Source organism: Meriones unguiculatus, chromosome 11 (assembly GCF_030254825.1).
Source record: "Meriones unguiculatus strain TT.TT164.6M chromosome 11, Bangor_MerUng_6.1, whole genome shotgun sequence".
Classification (NCBI taxonomy): Eukaryota; Metazoa; Chordata; class Mammalia; order Rodentia; family Muridae; genus Meriones; species Meriones unguiculatus.
In genome coordinates this window covers 23,457,742-23,471,351 of record NC_083359.1, presented here as the reverse complement: position 1 = coordinate 23,471,351, position 13,610 = coordinate 23,457,742, and the positions used below count along the sequence as shown (strand labels likewise).

General features: G+C 42.1%; 1 protein-coding gene across 1 annotated transcript; it reads left to right on the top strand.

Annotated features, from left to right (window-relative positions):
- The first annotated feature begins 918 nt into the window (after window positions 1-918).
- LOC110554043 (hepatitis A virus cellular receptor 1 homolog) lies at window positions 919-12,639 on the top strand. The gene is made up of 5 exons (XM_021646389.2): window positions 919-1,052; window positions 2,612-2,950; window positions 8,314-8,409; window positions 10,440-10,476; window positions 12,503-12,639. Exons 1-5 carry the CDS (start codon window positions 1,007-1,009, stop codon window positions 12,615-12,617), a joined length of 633 nt encoding a protein of 210 aa, XP_021502064.1. The 5' UTR covers window positions 919-1,006; the 3' UTR covers window positions 12,618-12,639.
- Window positions 12,640-13,610: the final 971 nt, after the last annotated feature.

The following is a 13,610-nucleotide window of genomic DNA, read 5'->3' as shown; positions in this document are numbered from 1 at the left end:
AACATCTCAGTGGTTTGCAGCATTGAGGCATTGATCTCTTCCAAGTACAAAGGCTGTTAGTGTGAGCAGTGTGAGGTCTTAGGCCTGATGCTGAGCTCATCAGAAGTGTCTTCACGACAGCTATTCCTAGCCTCAAGAGACTAGAAAAGGATGCACCCTTTCCTCTCTGAGAGAAAGTCATTGAACCCTTTGACCAGAAGTGGAGCTAATGAAATTGTATTTAAAAAAAAAAATCGTATTGTTATGGTTTAGCAATTAAGAAGCAAAAGTTGAAACCTAGAAGTTGGAATCTGAAGACATGTGACATCCTCCATGAACAGGTTTAAAAGCCTATGGGTTCTGTGAGGATTAGGTGCCTGTAAGTAAATAGCTCAGCTTCTCTTTTTACAACAGCTGTTCAAAAAGCTGAACAAACATTAGTACTATTTTACTGAGGAGAAAAATCTAGCCATGGAGGGCTCTGTGAATGGAAGGTTTAGATCTGTACCCAGCGTTTTTATTCTAGGTGTAGCTGGACATCTCTCAGGAGGATGTGGCCCCACTAATTGAGTGAGGCTTCACATTGAAGAACTTGAGTGAGGCTTAGAGACAAACCACTATGGCACTGAGCAGAAGCAGCTCTGTTTGCCATCAGAAACTTGGTCTACCAAGAAAACACACTCTAACCTCTGCCTTCAGTTTTCTGTTTGTTGCTTTATTTGTGCCAAGACCAGGAGTGACATTGGTGGGTATATGTGGGGGAGGACTGGGAAAGAAAAGGCTGTTTTTGGAGAACAGCTTTTCCTGCCAAGGGCAAACAGCCCTCCACCACTGGGAACTCACAGAGCCCTGGATGAAACCTTTGAATGTGGGTTTTCTTGGCCCAGTAGAATAGGCCCATGTGATCCACATCATTGGGGATAAAAGATAAGTTGCCTCCTGAGAATTAAGACATGACCAGATAGCACATGCTGAGTGCCATAGCCAATGAGAGTATCTTCTTATTTTCCTCCAGGTCAATGCCAGGATGCATTGTCAAGTCTTTATTTCAGGACTCCTACTGCTTCTCCCAGGTGAGTGAGTAGGTGATCTGGCAGTGTTGTGGAGGGTGTATGTGACACAGAAATAATGCACTTTTTAAGATTTGTTGACCATTTGTATAGACACATGAGAATCAGGATGAAACTGGCGTTTTGAAGAAATTACTTACTTGTAGGTATTTAAAAGTTGATGGCCAAAAAGTTAAAAATCACATGAGTATGTGAGGGGTGAGAACATGTACATGCATGTGATAGAAAAGTAAGGATTGGGTGATTGTGTGTAAGTTTATGGGATGAAGTTATTTCTTATCACATGTTTCTATAATTTAATTATAATACCACGCTTTATATTTGTGACCCTGAAAACATATTAGGTAAAAATCAAGTACTGTGTGAAATATATTCTCAGTATGAAATATACACTCATAAAATGAGGACTCTGTTTTCTCAGGTCATGTGCAGACTCACAGCTTAGGTCTGATATAGGTGATTGGTTAGTGAAACTCACAGTACATTGTGTTGTGTTCCTTGTTTGTTGGTTGGATTGTTTATTTTCTGTACTGGGAATCTGTCCCAGGGCTGGCACAAAGGAGGCCAGCACCTCAACGTTGAGCTACTCTCTCAGTCCTCACAGTTCCTCTAAAAGCCAACTTAGAAGCAATTGACAATAGATTTGCCCAGGGAAGAGCTCACCAGTTGGTTATCTGATACCAAATGGTCAGACCTGAATATACATACAGACATACAGTAACATTATAGAGATGGAGCAGGTTGTATTTATCTGTTTCAGGATACATACATACACAAATATGTATGTAACAACAATTACTGAATAAAAGAGGCCATGAATTTGAAAGAGAGCAAAGAGGACTGCATGTCAGAGTTTCAGGGGAGGATAGAAAAGGGAGAAATGAAGCAATCATAATCTGATCTAAAAAATTAAAATAAACAACTTTTAAAAATTAAATTAAAGCTGGTCTCAGGGGTGTATACTTGTAATTCCATCTTTCAGACACCTGAGGCAGGAGGATAGTAAGTGTATCCTTACTTATAGAACAAGACCTTGAATGAAAAACAAACCAACAGGTCAGGCATAGTGGTGCCTTTGACCACAGCAATCAGGAGGTGGTTACAGGAGGATCTCTATGAGTTCCAGGCTAACCTAGTTTATATAGTGGGTTCTAGGCCTTCCAAGGTAACATAGTGAGCTCTGTCTCAAAAAGGAAGAAAAGCAAACAAAAACCAAGAGAGGGAGAGAGACAGACAGAGAGTAAGAGAGAGAGGGAAGGAGGGAGAGAGGGGGGGGGACAGAGAGACAGAGACAGAGAGAGGGGAGAGGCAAGAGATGGAGTGGATATCATACAGAACAGTATGTTATTTAGAGTGAAATGTTAAGCTACCAAGACTCTATCAAGGAAAATAAAATGCACAGAAGGACTAGGGCTAGAACACAATGGTAGAACACATGCTTCCCATGCTTGATGCCCCAAGTTTAATCCTCAACTGACACAAAAAGGAAAAATGGAAAAGTAAAAATACCATCATCCTAAACTGTTGAGAGCTTTCTCTCCATTTCCCCTTCTTCACCACAGCCGCCTTAGCATCGTTCACAGAAGTGCGTGGAGAGGCGGGTTACCCTGTCACACTGCCGTGTTCATATCCAGCGACTCGTATACTCTCATTCGTGTGCTGGGGTCGAGGGGGATGTACTTCTGACAAATGTGGACAAATGCTTTTCTGGACTGATGGTCGCCGAATCAACTATCGGGCAAACAACCGCTACCAGCTGAAGAGTCCGCTTCTTCAAGGAAATGCGTCCTTGACAATAGAGAGTGTCGCTGAGAGTGACAGTGGTGTCTACTGCTGTCGAGTGGAAACAAAGGGATGGAATGGCGTGCAGAGCCTGAACGTCTCACTGCAAGTTCAACCAGGTGAGCCTGCCTTGCTTCTTTGCTTATGTCTCACAAGTGACCAAGTCCTCTGTTTGCTGGTAATTTGTTCTTCTCCTAGAACAAGGAAGTTCTTATAAACACGCTGTGACTAAACCCTTGCTTTTTATTCTTTTTAATGACATAATCCCATGTATCTCAGGCTGTCCTCTGATGGCCATGCCCTCCTGGTCCCCCTGCCTCTAGCTCTCTAGTGTTGAGAACACAAGTAAGTCTCATCACACCAAGGCTTAAGTGCCATTTGAAGCACAGGACACCCTCTCTGTGCTTGACTGAAGCTAAAGTTACCCTTACTGCAAGACCATGAGCCAAGTCAGTGTCCATGTCCTAACTGTACTTGGGACAGACTTGTTGGCCCATGAAATTGTGTTCACTTTTCTGCCCTGAAACACTATAGGGAGTGTTATTTAAGATGAAGTGACTTGCATTAAAGGGTATCCTCTGACTCCGAGTTAATATCTTGTAACATTAAAATACCTCTTCTCAACACAGTGAAACTGTAAGAGCTCTAACCTGAAAAGCAATGCAAGGTGATGCTGCTCAGATGAGCTGGCTTCAACAGTGGTCAGCTGACCCTCTGAGCACAGGCCACTTGCATAAATGGGAAGCCCTACTCCCTCTTTGCCTGCCTTAGGTTTTTGAAATAGATCTCAGATCATCTAAGAAAATTATTATTTTATATACATAAGTGGCCACATAGAAAAGTTTCTCTCTTAGTGGTTACTAGTGAGAAGTTCATGGAAGCCCAGTTCTGAGATTAAAAACAGTTTCTTTTTTAATGTGGACATACTGATTTTCTTTCAGCTTTTAATTAAAATTTGAATTATGAGGGTGAACTGTCTTCATACACTATTTCCTAAGCTCCTTTAGTTATGGCTTACACTGACAAGAGGAGCTAGTAATAGGCTGTCTGTATTCTTTGTAAATTCAGACTGTTATTTTGTAATTGTTCAGCCCTGTACTTTGCTATTTATTCATTCATTCATTTGTTTGTTTGTTTGTTCATTATACAAGGCCACACAGTAGAGTATGGCTGGTCTGGGTGTCCATATGTAGATCAGGCTGGCCTCAAACACACAGATCCAATTGTCTCTGCTTTTTGGATGAGGGGTTTAAAGCCTGTGTCACCATGTCTGGTTGTATAAAAATATTAACAGTAGCCTTTAATCAACAGTAGAAGTTCTTTCACAGGTAAGTGTTTAAAAGTCCTCTGTTGAGCTAGTCAATGGGTCCTCAAGAGGCACTCTGCCTTATCCTTAACAACCAAGTCTACATTTTCTTGTGATTTAAACACACTGTCCCAAGACCCTCATCAGCTCCTCTCTCTCTCTCTCTCTCTCTCTCTCTCTCTCTCTCTCTCTGTGTGTGTGTGTGTGTGTGTGTGACTCATTGTCTTCAAAAGTTGCCTTTGTGAGGTACTCTTATTCCCATGAGGCTTGCCTTTTGCCAGCCATTTCTTTACATCAATCCATTTAAAACAGACCTTGGGTGAAATCCACAAAGACAGACGGTATTAGATAATGGTGACCTTTGGCTTTTGAAAGGAAAATCCTTAGTGTGAACTGTTTCCAGGCAGAAAGAAAAAACAAAAATAGATAAAAATTCAAAGCATCTGCAGCAGCGGAAGTGACATGCTTCTTTTCTGGGATATAAGAAGAAAGAAGAGTGGGGGTTCCCTTGATAAAATATTGACATGCAAACATTGTCAAGGGAGAGCATACAGACCCCATCAGTCATTGGAGCTGCAGTGTTCCCAGGATTATCGAGACAGTTGGTGACTGGGCCTCATACCAGAAGAAACTGGGAAAAGTCCTTACCGAACCCATGTCAGCCTTCAGTTAGTGAACATTTATAGAAACAAGAAATGTTAAGACAAGAAGAAACTTGATTTTTCACATGGTCTACCACCTGCCTATGATTGATGTACTTTCCAGGAGTCTTACATTCTGACTTATTTAATTCTTTAAAGGCTTTTTGTTTTCTTTTTTGGTTGTTGTCATCGCTAGACTGGGGAAATGCTAATTATGAGCCATACAGCTTGTAATGCAGCTGTTAGATCCTAGCTTGTACACCCTTTGACAAGGCATTGAAAGCTTCTCACTGCATAAATGGCTCGATATTATTGGTGGAGTGAGTTGCACTTCACACTGCTCTGTCCATGACACAACAAAAATAATATTAGCAAAGCTGACAGTTTCCAGCAGAGTGTTGAATCCTATGCATGCATTTCTAAGCATTTATGCACTAGACCTTGGCTATAAAAGTAACTTTGCTAACAGACCGGGTCAGCTTTGAATTCAAGTTTTTGCATGGCTCCCCATCACACTTCCTTACTGAATCACTTGCTCTTCTTTGTGGAAGGTCTTATTATTCCAGTTCCCAAGTCACAAACAGAGCTTAGACTGTAGATATCACCTAAAAGGAGTCATTGTCTTTGGCTCCTTGTGACTGCTCCCAGAATGAGTAAATGGTAAGTGGAGAATCGTGAAAATTGAGGAAGACGCTGGGCCATCCAACATTGTTCATTCTGAGCACCAGTCATTAAGGACTTCCAGGATCTATAGTGTCGCCATTCATTGGAATGGCGCAGTGAGTGTGGGCTCCCAGAAGACATGCCCCTCATTTGTTAAAATTACAAAGAAATAGGCAGGCATTTATCATCTTTTTTTTTTTAAGGCAGGTAAGGAACTTGTGATAAAAAGTGCTCATATATTGCAGATACTTATCAGAAAGAGAAATCAAATACCAGAGCCATAGCCAGATAGAAAGAATAGAAAAATAATCTTTGTTACAAAATAAGTATTTCAGAAACACCCTGACGTGTGAAGGGAGTTCAATGACAACCCTGCCACAGGAAATACTAGTTCTCACTTTGTACGAGACAAGTTGGCTTGTGGGTGAGAAGACAGGTATTTCTAAAGCAATTCTGACCCAAGCTGAGGTGTGGTGACGCAGTAGGTGAGAACGCACTATTATAGGTGTCGTGGTGATTCCAGTCACTGAGTCACGTCGTCCTGACCTTTGGAGGTGCATGTAGCTTTTGTGCAATTGCCATCTTCAGCTCATGTGGAAGAGTAAGTCGGGTGGAACTTAAATTGTCTCTCAATTAACTTTTTTGGTCCCATAAATGTATAGATAAACCTGGGCATATGCCTGAATTTTTCACATATAAACAACAACAAAAATGAGAGTTCATTTCTACGCGACCAAGACATAAAGGGTAAGATGCGAAACTTCCTGAGGAGATTTAGTGAAATTTTACGCAGTTAGCATGATGTTCTGAGCAAGCATAATATAGGACAATGTTGTTTAACTTTCAAGCCATTGCAGAATATGTGTAAATATGTTTAGGGTCTGCAGTGAAAATCTGCAGGCAGATCTCTGTGAGTTTGAGGCCACCCTTCTACAAAGCCAGTCTCGGACAGCCAGGGTTACACGAAAAAACCCTGTCTCAGGGTGGGGGAAGAAAGAAAGAAAGAAAGAAAGAAAGAAAGAAAGAAAGAAAGGAAGGAAGGAAGGAAGGAAGGAAGGAAGGAAGGAAGGAAGGAAGGAAGAAAAAAAGAAAGAAAGAAAGAAAGAAAGAAAGAAAGAAAGAAAGAAAGAAAGAAAGAAAAGATTGCATTCAATTGAATTCAAAACAAGTAGCCACAATGTCTAGGCTCTGATGATGTCAAGCTGTCTGTAGTAGCACACATTTGTATGCTTGAGTTTTAGGGGTTTTGTTTGCTTGTTTGTTTTTATTTTTGAGACAGGGTCTCCTGGAGAACAGGCTGTTTTTGAACTTCGTACGCATTTTAGAAAGATCTTGAACCCTAGACCCTCCTGCATTCATTTCTTAAGAATCAGAATTACAGGTGTGCAATCCCTAAGCCTAGCAACTGCAGCATACTTCTCGAACCGGTAGCTCAACTTCCTGGACCTCGTCTCATGAAAAGAATTGAAGAAAGTTGTATATGAAGATGATTGAAAAATGTTAGCCATTACTGTCATTCAAAAATCAGGAATATGGGCAAAGCTCTGGCCTTACTACTAAGACAAAGGGGGTGGAGAAGTGTATGAAAGGATTTACAGTTAAGGTCTTCACATGTGTGTTACCATCATCTACTACTTAAAATTTTGCTTCTCCATGAATCTCACAATAAATATGCATTAGGTGAAAAAACAACCAGGAATATGTTATGAAGCAGATGTTCACATGGACATGATCGCTGTGATCCAAGCACTCAGAAGGTGGAGGCAGGAGGATCAGAAGTTCAAGGTCATTGTCAACCAGTGAGTTCCAGACCAGCCTAGAAGACCATGTCAGAATAACAAACAACTTTATTTTCTTCTATATGTCCTAGAGTGTTTGTCAAGAAGTGCCTGGGAGTACCTTACCTGAGCACCTACTGAACCTGCTCTCTGTAGCTGTAGAGCTCACAGAGCTGAGCTAACCTGTCCATGGTCTCACTGACTGGGCAGAGGAGCTGGGCTTGTGACCCAGAGATGAGGCTCAGACACGGGCAAAGACCTGACCTCATGCTCCACTTCCTGCAGTTAGAGCATCTCCTAGGCTCTGCTTAGGGTAGTAGGCTAGTGCTGACCTATGACAGGGCCTAAGCTGATGCCTAGCTTGTCTCATGCTTACTCTATCTGTGGTGATCCTGGTCACCTGTACCAGCGCACAAGGGTGGAGTCTGCTTCTGTATGATCACAGGGTGTTCATCAGACAGCATCCGTGAGCAGCTTCTCCTGAGTGGTTCTATAAAGATGTAGATCTTGCCTAGTATGGAGCATACGGCTTCCATCCCAGCCATCAGGGAACAGAAGCAGGTGCATCTCTGAGTTAGAGGCCAGCCTGGGGTACAAGGTGAGTTCCAGGGTAGCTGAGGTTACAAAGTGAGAAGTGAGACACTGTTTAAAAAAAAAAAGTAGAATCTAGAATTGCCTTTTACAAGAAAATAGGGTCTATGATAAATGGTCAGACCCAGCAGCTGTGTACATTGGGGTAAGATCAAAGCAAGTTAACTTTAGATCAGACCCATTGTTTTTCTCAGTAGAGGCATACCGTACCAACTTAATGTAAATATAATCACACAAATGACATATTCCTTAGAATGTTGACAGAGGTATACATGCGTGTATTTACTCTGAGCAAAATAGGTCATATTTGCACTGTTCTTGAATACACTTTAAACTCACACTGTCTCAGAGTTTTACTGTGCATGACTACCTCTGATTTTGGGTCCTATTGCATTTTCTAGATGAGCCACAGGCCAATAATGGTGAAGGACTATGTTAAGGTCTAGGGTTTGTTTTCTGTTCCTCTCTCTTGGTGCTTCTTCAGTTTACTGCTGTTTCCCTAGGAAGCAATCTACCTGTGACCAAGACAAAAGGTTTCTATGCTGGAATCTCCATTGCCTTGCTGCTTCTGCTTTTTGTGAGCACAGTGGTAATTGCAAGTAAGTAATTTTAAGGTGGTTCCCAATGGTAAAATAAGTCTGGGATATCTTTGATAAATGACCACAAACCCAGAGGATTTTTGCAAAGCAAAATGTTTTACTCCTACAGAAGGGTGCAAAGCCACTTAATATTCACTGAGCAAGCATGCCCAGTGGGGGGAAGGGGGGCTTTAACTGTAAATGACAGAATCCTATGACTCCCTCTGAGTGCTCATAGCATGGCTTCCCATTCTTATGAGATCTGACAATGGATACCGCACAGTTTCTAGGGAGAATGATATCAGGGCAAAGACACCGACTGTTGGAAAATGCTGAGCCCACAACTCTTCTTGCTTAATGGTGTCTTTACACATTTCATCAATGGTGGCACTTCCCCTATCTTATTTATCCCTTTGATAGAAGTCAGCACAATTCATTTCTATTTCCCAGACCAAGGAACTATGGCACGGATTCTCACCCACCCTGACTGCCTCCAAGCAACTCCACTCGCTAAGGGGTTTAAGTTACACATGTTTCCTAGCCCAAGACATGTATCATATCCCTTTCTAAATTCCAGCCTACGTGTCAGGACCTACTAAGCACTGAGGTGATGTCTAACATTTCAGAAATGCTCACTAACCTTAACTAACCACTATGTGGGCGTTAAGTATCCAACAGGGGTTCTCTGCAAGAGCAACAAGTGCTCTTAACCACTGAGTCAAGCCTCTCTTTACAGACATCTTAAAATGTTGTTCTTTTTACTTTTTGCGATTATAATTATGTCATTTTCTTGCTCCCCCTTTCTACTCCAAACTCTCCTATATACCACTTCTTGGTCTTTTTAAAATTGATTCCTTCTTTTTACATTATCTGTTACATGTATACACGTACATGTATATGGATATATATTCCTAAAATACAACCTCCTCGGTTTGTTTATTGTTCTCTGTATGTATGTTTTCTATTTTTCAAGACACCACAAATGAAGTCATTACTGACTTGTTTCATATGACTTGGCAGAAAATGAATAAGTGTATGGGATAGTTCCCTTTAATATTTAGAACTTGGTTATTGATGATGATTAGTTAAGCCGGCTCTGGCACCAAGCACCTCAGGCTGCTGATTCAGAAAGGGTCACAGCTTATGGGTAGCCCCCCAAAGAAGGATACAGAAATTGGATAAAATACTACAAATATCTTCCTTTTCTTGGCCCAAAGTGGTTTATTTTCCCCTGGAAGGGGGAAGAGGTTACTGGGGATTTTAAAGGCCTTTGACTAGAAATGGAGGGTAAGGAGTATTTGTTGGCACACGCCTCTTGACTTGACATAGTGGAGGGACCCAAAGCCAGTAGAGCACCATCTTAGTGACATCTTTAAAAGGATCCTTGATGGAAGACACCATTAGCAGGATATTGTATCTCAGGTTGCTTGGAGAGTCCATGTTATCTTGGCTCTCCAGCAGCCAATTTACAAATCTAGACTTCTTCATTTCTCTTAGTAAAAGAGAGTTTACCAGGGCCTCTCTAACAAGATAGGAATGCTATGTGAGTGAAGGCACCAGGAGTGAAGAGAAGATACTTCCTGTGCGGTACAGGAAGGACCCTGGTTACCAGGGAACGGTTTAATATGTAACAGAGGTACAGCTTGATCCTCACGTGGGACCTCTAACAGCTGGAGCAGGGGCTATCTCTGCCCTGTTGCCTGCCTTTGGATCATTTTCCCCTAACTGGACTTCCTTGTTTAGCCTCAATAGAAGATGTGCCCAGTCCTACTTGACATGCCAAGGCAGGTTGATATCCATGGAAGATCTCCCCTTCTCTGAGAAGAAAGGGAGGAGATATAAGGGAAAGGGAAGGAGAGGTGAGAGGGAGGGACTGGAAGGGAAGGAGAGAGAGGAATTTCAGATTGGGATGTAAAGTAAATAAATTAATTAATTAATAAAAAAACCTGAAATATCCTTGATTAGAAAAAGAAAGCAACATGAATGTTTTTTTTTTATGACATGTTCAATTTTCTTTTTGACTCCTCCTTCTTCCTTTAACCCAAATCTAGAGTACATCCTAATGAAAAAGAAGCCAGAATCTCCAAGGTAAGCTGGCATGGCTTGTGTCAATAGATTTTGAGCTTGGGATCTTGTAGATTTTTCTCGTTTCTTCCTCCCTCCCTCCACTTCTCTTGCTCCCCCTCCTCCATCCTCTTCTTTTCTTCTTCTCTTCTTCCTTCACCTTCATCTTCTATGCAAGAAGATCATGCCTGGCTCCTGTTGCTCACTTTGGGTTCCAAAATGTAGTTTCCTGGGCCCGCCTCTTGTTAGCATACCTTCCAGTGTTGTGTCAGCATTCTGATTTCCCACCCATTCTGTCTGAACGGGTACAGAAGAAGCCTCACAGCACCAACAGCTCATAGCTCATAGCAAGTGCTGAATGGTAGATTTTTTTTTTTTTTTTTTTTTTTTTTTTTTTGCTTCTTAAAGCTAAATTGAATGAGTCGCTTTGATTTTCTTTTTCAGTTTCACTTAATGTTTCCTTAACTGGGTTCCTATTGAATCACAAGTTTATCAAAGGGGTAGATGCCTGCTTCACTGCTTATGTTCTCACCCAAGCTTGTATGCTAGGATCTGTGTGATAGGGTTCACAACTGCCAGAACCCCCAGCTCCAGAGGAAGAGCAGATGTCTACAGGCACACGTACACATGTGCACACGTTTACACATGCCACACGTGACTATTTATACAGAGCTTAAAATAAATAGTTAAAAACAACCCGTGGGCACACATGTTGTAAATATATACAACTCAAGCAAGGCATGCACACAAAATTTCAAAAAACACATTTCAAAAAACCCGATAGAAAGCATCAGAAAGCATTTAAGCTAATAGGCATATCTCTTTAGGAGCTCTCTGGCACGTACCGTGGGAATGGCAGGGTGGTGTGGTGGGCTGTGCGAGTGAGCACCAAAGAGAGCTAGTCTGTTTTCCTCTGTGATTCGCTCCTCCGCAAGCTTAGAAGCTCAGCTATCAGTTCACCCTGTTTAGCACGGGCACAGAATGAGCTCTCCAAGTGAAGCACCTCCCACAGCTGATGGCCCAGCCAGCACTCAGACACCAGCAGCTATCTCCCCCAAAGAGCTTTCTTGCCTCAAAGGCCAGGCATTATAGTGCTTGTGGCACATTTAAGTGAGCGTTATACCGGTACTCATCGAAACTGTGTCATAGACCGGCTCCTTGTGAAAATGTGTTGCTTTCTTACATGTTTTTCACCTCCATAATTAAAGTTGGAGGATGTAGATGCTATGCAGATTTCAAAACCCTGTCTTCTTTTAAGTAGAAATGTATTTATTGTTGTTGTGGCTGGTAGTGTGTGTGTACATGTGTATGTGTGTGTGAGTGTGTGTGTGTGTGTGTGTGTGTGTGTGTGTGTGTGTGCATGTGTGTTCAGGTTCCATGGCACCTGGGGAGGATGGAGGACAACTTTGTGGTTCTTTTCTTCTACCTTCACATGGGCTCCAGGGATCTCACTTGGGTCACTGGAGTGAGACCACTCACTCCTATCCCTTTCTAAAGCATGACAGTCCAAAGCTGTAAACACATGAATATTCTAGTTCTTAGCCCAGTTCCAAAGTGTGTATCTTGGTTAGGTAACTCATTTTGATGTTAGATAGCTGTCTTTTTCGATATCACATTTTTATGCTCTATTATGTGTGTATCCTGAAGGATCCGATATTAACTGACATTTTAAAAATAATTCTTAGTGAGTCTGATGCTTTTTGTTTTGTTTGTTTTTGTTTTTGTTTTTTGAGGCAGGGTATCTCTGTTTAACCTTGGCAGTCCTGGGCTTGCTCTGTAGACAAAGCTGGCCTGGAACTCAGAGATCCACCTCCTTCTGCCTCCCAGAATGCTGGCCTTGAAGGTGTGCACCACCATGCCCAGCTAGTCTGATGTTTATTAATTTTTTTAACTTTTTTTAATGACTTAATACCAGGACCCAGTGTGGTGCCGTTCACTGTCACAGTTCTTGTGAATGGGGCTCCTGGAATTCTGAGTATGCACAAAGTTCTGCTCAGAGATGAAAGGTGGCCTCATGCTGTTTTCTACAACATCTCTTCTCTCCCTGTAGCTTGGTGGCCTTCTGCGTTTCTAAGATGAGAACTTTAAGAAATACAAAGGTCGTGCAACCACGAGCCCAAGACAACATCTACAATATTGAAGACGGTCCTCCTGTCAAAGGTTAGGTTGCATGGAAGGCTGCAATGACATATCACACCCTGGGCAGCCTTTAAGTGTCAGGACGCTTGTGTGGGGGTTCATCTGGTGTTCCCACTTTCCAGCAGTAATGGAGAGGACAGTCCGCTAGCTGTCTCTCCTTACAATGATGTTACAATCATGAACACTTTAATATTTAGGTTTTCTTTACTTCATAATCCTTTTGTCTGTGAAAAACAATCACTGGTAATGCAGATAATAGAGTTCCGTCCTGGTTACGAAAACCATCCAGCAGAGAGGAATAAGATTTAAAAGTATCAATTTGCTCCTGCAAGAGGTCAATCCTCTGATTGAACACCATCAAGCTTCCTTTTAGTTGAGCATTAATTCCTTTATGTACAACTAAGGCATGAGCTACATTGAAGCAGGACATTCTCCCCAAGCATGGTTGGATACCATAAAAAGCTAAAATGATACGCTCAGGATGCGAGGCTAAGCACTGCACTCAGGGTCAGCCGCTTTGGACCCAGAGAAGAGCATGTCTGATTGCATGCGGGTTGATGCCCCAGGTCCCGCCTCTGAGAAAAAGGTATCGGACGGGTCTGATGCTCTTTGGGTGGATGACACCTAAATGAACATCTGTACAAAGTCCCAATTTATTTCTAATATCAGAGATCAGACCTCTACTCTTGCCTGATGCGTCTAAAACAAAAAGGGGGAACTGTAGAGAGCTGCGGAATGCTATGCCTTAAAGATGGAGCTGGTTTCCGCCTTCCACCTTCCTGATGGTGAGTGCTCTCTGTCACGAACAACTCCACATTTGGCTAAGGCTGAGGATCTGGCTTGCTTCCATGTATGTGGACCTATCTGCATTGCCCCCGTGGCACGCCTGGGTTGGCTACCCAGAGGCTATTTAAGCTGTGGGCTGGCTTTCCCCGGGGTCCGAGGATTGTTCAATGTTCCTGAATAAACTGCATTGAAAAAAAAAAAAAAGATTTAAAAGTAAAAATAAAATAAAACAA

What these genes read in the sequence shown, in the direction of transcription:
- LOC110554043 (XM_021646389.2), top strand. Translation starts at nt 1,007, where the DNA reads ATGCATTGTCAAGTCTTTATTTCAGGACTCCTACTGCTTCTCCCAG. An exon ending in ACTCCTACTGCTTCTCCCAG is followed by an intron (nt 1,053 to 2,611) that starts GTGAGTGAGTAG and finishes TCTTCACCACAG; the next exon opens with CCGCCTTAGCATCGTTCACA. An exon ending in CTCACTGCAAGTTCAACCAG is followed by an intron (nt 2,951 to 8,313) that starts GTGAGCCTGCCT and finishes CTGTTTCCCTAG; the next exon opens with GAAGCAATCTACCTGTGACC.